This window comes from Pyricularia pennisetigena, chromosome 1, assembly GCF_004337985.1.
Source record: "Pyricularia pennisetigena strain Br36 chromosome 1, whole genome shotgun sequence".
Classification (NCBI taxonomy): Eukaryota; Fungi; Ascomycota; class Sordariomycetes; order Magnaporthales; family Pyriculariaceae; genus Pyricularia; species Pyricularia pennisetigena.
This window is the reverse complement of record NC_043740.1, coordinates 4514140-4522023: the sequence shown is the minus strand read 5'-3', so window position 1 is coordinate 4522023 and position 7884 is coordinate 4514140. Positions and strand designations below refer to the sequence as shown.

General features: G+C 50.9%; 1 protein-coding gene across 1 annotated transcript; it reads left to right on the top strand.

Moving 5' to 3' along the window:
* Positions 1-4636: 4636 nt before the first annotated feature.
* On the top strand, positions 4637-7078 carry PpBr36_07835 (uncharacterized protein; the record flags this gene model as incomplete). Its single annotated transcript, XM_029894969.1, has 1 exon — positions 4637-7078. One exon carries the CDS (start codon positions 4637-4639, stop codon positions 7076-7078), a length of 2442 nt encoding a protein of 813 aa, XP_029748612.1.
* Positions 7079-7884: the final 806 nt, after the last annotated feature.

Sequence of the window (7884 nt, the reverse complement as noted above, 5' to 3'; positions counted from 1 at the left end):
AGAAATAACGGTAAACGAGATTCCTCTGGCACCGGTGTCCTCTGGAGATTGCATTGATCAAGGTTTTTGGGCTAATTCTTGCACGAAAGAGAAAAAAAAAAAAAAAAAAAAAGAAAAAAAAAAAAAAGGATGCTGGATTTTTATCTTTTGGTTGCCGATTAAGAAACACATACACAACAATATATGAAATCTCATAGGGGGAAACACAAAAGCCCTCATGTTTCCCAAAACTCTGGCAACCCTGGCTTTGTCCAATGTCTCGGGTCTTCTTCCTCCGCTCCTATGTCGGCTGCTCTCGTTTATAGGACGAGTGTCTCCAGGCTGAGCGAGCCCGTCTGCCTCCGAGACTTCCGGAGATCCACCAAGCGCAGGTTGCTCTGTTTTTGACCGCATGCTCCTCGCTATATTTTTTTTTCTGCTTCTTCTTTTGTGCAGGCATCATGCTCATATCGGAACTAATACGGAGAGGTTCGTACCTGACTCCGGGACCCCGGATTAAACCCGTTCCTGAGCTTTTATCATGCACACATGTCGACCCAGCAAGATCCCTGGAATTGGTACTCACAAAGCGGAAAAGGGAAAAGCACCCCCCGGCAGCTATTTACGTAGTCACATTTTCCGCTTGGGGATGGAAACCAACAACCCTCCCTTCCGTATGAGGCTATATGCCAGATAATAGCGCCCAGTTCCTTGGCCCATATCAAGCCGTTGACGAAGCAGGGTTTAAGAAAAGGGCCTTGCATGTTATTTTGCTTGCGGTTCTTTCTGATTGGTGAATATACATCCAATCATGGAACGAATCATAAGGAAGCAGCCAAGCGCACCCTCCTGTGTCGGTGTCTTTTTTTTTCGTAGCGACTACAATAGATTGGAAACTGGGCATTTCATATTGCTGAATGTAGCAAGGGCAGTGGAAACTCCAAAGTCCAATCTCGCCAGACCAATACTATGGGATAGGCCTAGTTGCAGTGCAGGAGCCTAAGCGCCAGGGAAAATCATTCTACGGAACGAATATATAGTGGAAACCCAGAAAACGGGTTTAAACCGTTGGGCGCCGTCTACTGTAGTAAAAGATATATAGAGCGAGACTCGACAAACAATATCGCCATTTTGGTCGTATCCAGCCGCTCATGCATTTTGTCCAAGCAAGCGATGAGTCCGAGCTGGGTGTATTTGACCAAACTGGGATAAAGCAATGAAGCATCTGACAAGATTCTCGCATCATCTGTCGAGCCGTGTGTGTTAGGAATATAGCCAGCGACCAGGCTCCGAACAGGCATCCCATCCATACATGCCAAAATGCGCACATGCCTTCACAACTTAGAGTGGGATTCCATCTTGAAAGTAAAACACCCTATTCGGGAATTCACCAACAAAAATCAAAGCCAATTTCTGGCATTTTCATCACAAGCATCAAACAGAAGACACACGGTGAGTGGGTGTATAAACCCCCTGCTGGGGTGTAAGAAGCTTCTACGCACCGGTGAGGCGGGTAAACGCGGGTAAAACCTCCCATATAAGCCTGGAATGCTCCTTTTAATCGAAATTCCCCCCTCCACAAAAAAGAGAGCGGGTGTTGGCCACATTATTCAGCCTTGAGTAACAACTCATCTCCTGGATGCATTTGGTTTCTCTTTGAGATCTTGATCGTGTGCCTCGCGAGTTTGTGGGAGAAACCAGCAACCATCGTTTAACTGCAGTGTCCCCTCCCTCCTCTTTTTTTTCCCCGGGTTGTCTTGGTTTTCCTTCGAGACGTGGGGCCAAGGTCTGCAAAGACGGCGGATAATTAATGCAAGACGCAAATGCAAAATGCAGTGCCATATGTAGTAAGGCTGGCACACACTTTTTTTTTGTAGGCAAAACATGCCATTTTCGGTTTTCAGCGGTTTGTCGTGTAGCATCGGGTTGTTGAATACGGAAGTAAGCTCACGCATAGTTTTTGTTATGGGCAATAGCATCAAGATTAGCCGTGCGTCTGCTTGCCATCATCTTTCCTCATGATTTTTGTTCATCGCCCCCGTTCAGATTGAGTTGTTTTTCCTTTTCGCCCGGCACCAAGATTCTGGTGCATTCGAACCCCGAGATAACGGAGAGACGCCAAGACAGGTACCGCCAGATGCTTGTTCGCTTATCTTGGTTGGTTTTGATCATGAACGGGAGGTTGCAGCCCGCCAGAGACATACAACCACTTTCAGAAACAAATCCGTCCCATACCATACATACATACGGCTCCTGCTCAAGAAAAAGAGACAAGGCATTGCTACATGCCGTGGTGCAGGTTATGAGTCCTTGTTGGTACGTTGTGATTCGTGTAGGGCCTCCAAGAGACCAAGGTCTAGGCATGAGCCAAGCACGCGTCGTCGTGGCACGGCCACATCAGGAAGGATACCTCGGGATTGTGTAGCATCGCTCGGGTGCGGGGAAACACAAAGCTGGGGGCCATGCGGGACTTGCGCCTGTATCCTTCATCTCAGAAGGCAGCTCAATATATATGATAATGTTTGCTCTAGAAGATTGATTTGGACAAATATATAGGCAAAGGAATACTGTAAGTTTTGGACAGCCAAATCAGCCCCTTAGCAGCAAAACAGCCCCCCTCAAAGGGGCTGATTTGGCTGAACTTTTGAAGGTTGTTTTGTCCTGTGGGATGTCCGGGGCAAATACCCACAGCAACGATACATCCTCGGGAGGATCAGAGAAAAACAACCAATAAGATCAACAAAACGGCCGGATAGATGCTCGAGCTAGGATCTTGCCTCTCGGGTCACACTCCAACAGCAAGCACACTTTACCATTCCAAGTCCAAGGTGGCCGTCAGACGTGTCCTGTCTCGCAGGCCCATATCCTATTCGTTCCAGCTCGCCTTTGTCTTGGGAGTTAGGCTAGATTGGGCCAAGTTTGGATGTCGGAAGAGGCAACTATTTCTTATGGGTGACTCGTGGAGGGAGGGTGTCCTCACACACATAAGGTGTGCTGTTTCGCCGAGCTGATGCAAATTGGACTTGCCCTTCAGTTGAACTCCTTTCTCCAGCAGGCAAACTGGATTTGTTTTTGGGCTCAGATTACACCAGACCGACGACCTAAAACGTGTTTGTCAATATTTTGACAGACAGACGAGATCAAAGCAGCATAGGTTTTAATTAGCCAGAATACAAGTCACAACGAAGTCGGCCAAGTCGCCCAGGCTTTCCTCCTGCTCATTGTTGAGCCCAAGACGAACAAAAGGCAAGCCCACGTTTCGAAACAAGCATTCTGGAGAAGGGAAACTCAAGAGAGCTCAAACCAGAAAACCATTGGGCTGCGTTTTGCATCCGCTCGCACTGGTACCTGAGCAGGTCGTATTATCCCAAGCGAGGACAAGGATGATTTCAGGGGCAATGGTGCCATCGAGTTGAACGAAGCGACGCTGAAAAAGGCCAGAAGGATCCATTTGTGATTCAGAACAGACATCTACAAGACCCTCAAGCTGAAAACAGACGACAAGCTGCAAGGGCTGAATTGTCAAGGTTAGAGGGAAAATGCACGAGAGAATCATCCCAACCAGCAGAGGATGAATCGCATATTGTTACCGAATTCCTGTGACTTTTACTGCTGATATGTTGTGGACTTTGGTCTGAAGCTACCCAAAGTAGCGTGCTGGTCAACGAAGACTGGCCGAATCAACACCCAGAAGTTTCACAAAAAAAAAAAAAAAAAAAAAAAAAAAAAAAAAAAAAAGACCGACAAGGCAAGAACCGAACGATATACCAAGTCTCGAATCAACTAGGAACGTGATGGTTTTTATGGGAGGTCCCCAAGAGTTGTTTGGGGAAGAGGATCAAGATTAGATAATGCCAAAGAAACAAAGCCACGACTTGACCGAAAACGCCAAAACAACCTCTGGTTCGTCTATAGACAAAAGGAGAAGGAGCAAAAGAAGAAGACGGAAGCCTCAGCGAGTCGGTTCTTTCCCCAGGACAGACAGGCGCACCGGGGAAGGTACTGGATGAACTCTGGATACCTGTCGATACCCCTCCGCGTCAAGCCCACCAGCCTGAGCCAGGGACATACGTTGCTGTACCTGAGCATTGCGACCTTTAGGTCCGAGACCGGCCATTTTCAGATTAAGCCCCGATTCCGAATCCAGCGAGGGTTGCTTTGAGAAATCGAACCAAGAACGAGTATCAAAGCTTAATTCATACTTTTTTTTAATTTTTTTTAATCTTATTTCGGGAGGAAATCAAGTCGCCTCGACGGTGAGTATCGGACTTGGCGGCGGCGCTTATTGGCGTGAAGAGAATCTGACTGTCTGGTGCTGTCTTTACAGTACAGACATTACGGAAACAAACAGGAATAATCAACCAGACTAACTGCCGGGGAAGCGTGCAAATCCACTCTTCATTGAAGTACCCAGAGTGACGGTACAAAGGCTAGTGAGAGGAGGAAAAAAAAAGAAAAAGAAACGAATCACCCTGAAAAAGGGTCAACTACCAACCCCACCATCCAACTCGCTACGGATACAGCGCTTTGCGGGACCTGGTCCTCCCCGGAACAGCTTTCCGGCGGCGGTTGATTGGTCAGTAGCAGGGATTGACTAGCGTTTTAGCGTCGTATTTTGTCTACCCGGTGGGCTGCAAAACTCAGTTTGCTAGTCGCAATGTATTATTGGGCAGCAGCCAGCCCCCCCTTTCATCAGGGAGTGGGCAGCAGCAGGAAGAAGAACAACAACAACAACCGCCAGACACCGTCCACTTTGACGAGAGACTCTTCTTCCCCAAGTTCGCCTTCATCACCGCCGCAGTCACAGCCTCTCGCAAGGTCCAGTTCGACAAGTCGGGCCGTCAATCGGCGCCCGCTCTTGTTTGGCCACGCGAGGACAGCATCCACCGACAGCAACAACCCCCAAAGAGGAGGTGCTGACGGGGAAGCTGCCAGCGGTGACAGGGAGCGCCCCGCCCATCCCAGCCGCTGGCACCACCACCTGCATCTGAGGAGAACAGCGACGTCACCAGAAGCTGCGGCGTCAAGGCCAGAAAGCAGTGCAAAACAGTCCACGTCGACTGAATCGGACCAAAGCTTTTACTACTCATCCCCAAATTGGCCACTCCCCGCCGTTGACACACCAGCAGCAACAGCGCCGCCCTGCGTTGACCGACACGTGCCAGCAGCAGTAGAATCTGACCCCGATTCTCCTTCGGCCTCTGCGTCACAACCACATCGGCAGCTCCAAGAACCACCAGAATCTTCGGATTACTCAACATCGTCTCCAAAATACAAGGCCCAGGAACAGCCGTTCATCCCCAATTCGCAACCTGCGAACATCGACCCAAGGTTTGCGAGCACACCGTCTACCGCCGAACCACACCCTGTTTCAGCTGTTGACGTCGTCAACACAATCTCGCCTTCGATAGCTGCTCTCGCTGCTGCGTCTGGAGCTTCTATACCATACGCGCTCGCCTCACCTAGCAAAAGCTCCTTCAGCCAGCGCATCTCGCAACACATTTCAGACAGGCGAAACCAAAGGCAACAGTCCTCGACCCAGGCGCCGTTGCCTCCATTCGATCAGACGTCATCGACTCAGGCCCGACCCAAGTCGCACGAAACAAATAGAAAACATCATCATCATGCCGCCATGCCACATGGCACCTCATCAAAACACACACTCAACAGTATACCCCTCTCACACACCACGGACAGCCTCTCGAGCACCTCCGGCGCCACATCTCTAAGTGGTCGCACCAGGATGTCCTCTACGGATCATCACTCCGACGCCGAGGGCTCTCAGCATCGCCGAAATGTCCGCGCTCAGAGGAACTTTGTCAATCGCAATGGTAGAACATACATCGCCGACCCGACCGTCTCCTATCCCCTGCCGGTCGACCTGCCAGAGCTCAACCGCCAGTCGATGCGCACGCTCATGATGCTCAAGCTATTTGGTAGGCCGATATGCTCGCCCGTCTTCCGTGACCGCCCGCCCGTCCGCGTGCTGGACATCGGCTGCGGCTCTGGCTTTTGGAGTATGAAATGTCACCAGTACTGGTCCAAAAGGGGCCATCCAAATGTTCAATTTACCGGTCTTGACATCGTACCGATTGGCGGCGCCGGCATCTCGTCCGGCAGCAGCCGCAGCAGCAGCAGCAGCAGCAGCGACGGCCTTGACATCCCTCCGCGACCGGACAGGGACATGAAGTGGCGTTTTGTCCAGCATGACTTGCGCAAGACCCCTTACCCGTTTGCTGATAACGAATTCGACCTCGTCATGTTACAGGCCGTCACCATGACGGCTCCGCAGAGCACAAGCGACGATGTCATGGACGAGGTGATGCGCATTTTACGTCCCGGAGGCGTCGTCGAGTTTTGGGAAGCGGACTACATTGTCCGCATGCTGCGGCCGCACGTCCCCACCACGGCGATAGGGTCCGGGTCGGGCAAGCAAGCTGCCGACGATGACTCTGAGGGCTCTGAAGACGACTCGGATGAGGACGAGGATTCAGACGATAGCTCATCGGACGAGGACCCGGATAGAGCGGCGGCATCGCTGGGTGCCTACGTCATGACGGCCAACACACCCATGTCATCGCCGCTCAACAATTACTTGGTCGAGTATAACAGCTGGGTGACCAAGGCTCTTGACGCGCGGTCGCTCAGCCCGGTGCCTTGCACCATCATCAACCCCCTTCTGCTGCAGGAAGAAGGCCTAGTTGGGATCGGATCCAAGCGGCTGGCGGTGCCACTTTCAGAGGTCAAGTGGGAGCGTGAAGGCGTCGGCGGCGTGGTAACCAAGGATGGTAAGAGCTACGTCAAGGGCCTGCGGGGTGAGGGTGGTGGCAACAACAACGACAGCAGCAGCACGACTAGCGCCGGCAGCAAGGGCAAGGCGCTGTCGGCAAACCAAGCGGCGCTGCGGCGGACGGCGTTGCTGACGGTCGTGCAGCTGATCCAGAGCCTCGAGCCCGTGCTGAGGGAGGTCAGCGGGAAGAGTCAGGACGAATGGGACGGGTGGCTCGGCAAGATGATGAACGACTTGCTGAAGGAGAACGGCACAAGCTGGGGGGAATGTCTCGAGTTGGGGGCTTGGTGGGCCAGAAAGAAGAAGTAGGGCTATGGTGATGGGATTCACATGGTGGCGTAGGGCGGCGTAGGCGGTTCTTTGTAGCAGTTTACGCCGTCCCTCTCTTTTGGATGTTTGTTCTTTTTTTTAGCTTGTCTTCTTCAGACACAGTTACGGCAAAGGCACAGGCGGCATGCGGCGTTTTATTATGAGCTCACTTGTTTTGTTCATTCCGGTTTTGGTTACTATTTTTTTGATCTATGTCTCAAAATATGGAGCTTGGCTAGAAAAAGAGACGACGCGCTTTGAAGTGTATACATTCTTCTTGACGTCCTTCCGACCCTGTTGGCTGCATGCTTTCACTCTCGGCTTGCAGTTTTACCGTCCTTGGCACGTGTATCTGCATTCCCTTTTTGTTGCTTGATTAACCTTGCTAAGCAAAGCTAGATCTGCCAGACTGGTAGCTAAAGGGGGAACTATCAGCAAACACGAGACCTGTTTGAATGTCACCCACTGAAGTATTAGAAAGATCAACACCATTCCCGACCGAATTTTGATGTAGACCCTTTGGAGCCCTCAGCTCTTTTCAGCATTCTCTTGCCGATGTGTGGTTTTCCATTCTATCGTTTTTTCCTTTTCCTTTTTCTGAGGCGCTCAATCCTGGGAAAAGGACGTTTGGGTTGCTTTTTTTCGCATTGTTTTCCTCAACCGGAGCTGTATCGTTTGTTCAACGTCCTGTATCGTTTGAGGTAGTACAACGCCTCGATCTCTATTTCGTCCATAAAGAAAAGCCTGTCAGCTTTCTGCACCATCCCCAATCCTTCTCCCGGGGGCCAAGTCAAAAAAAAAAAAAA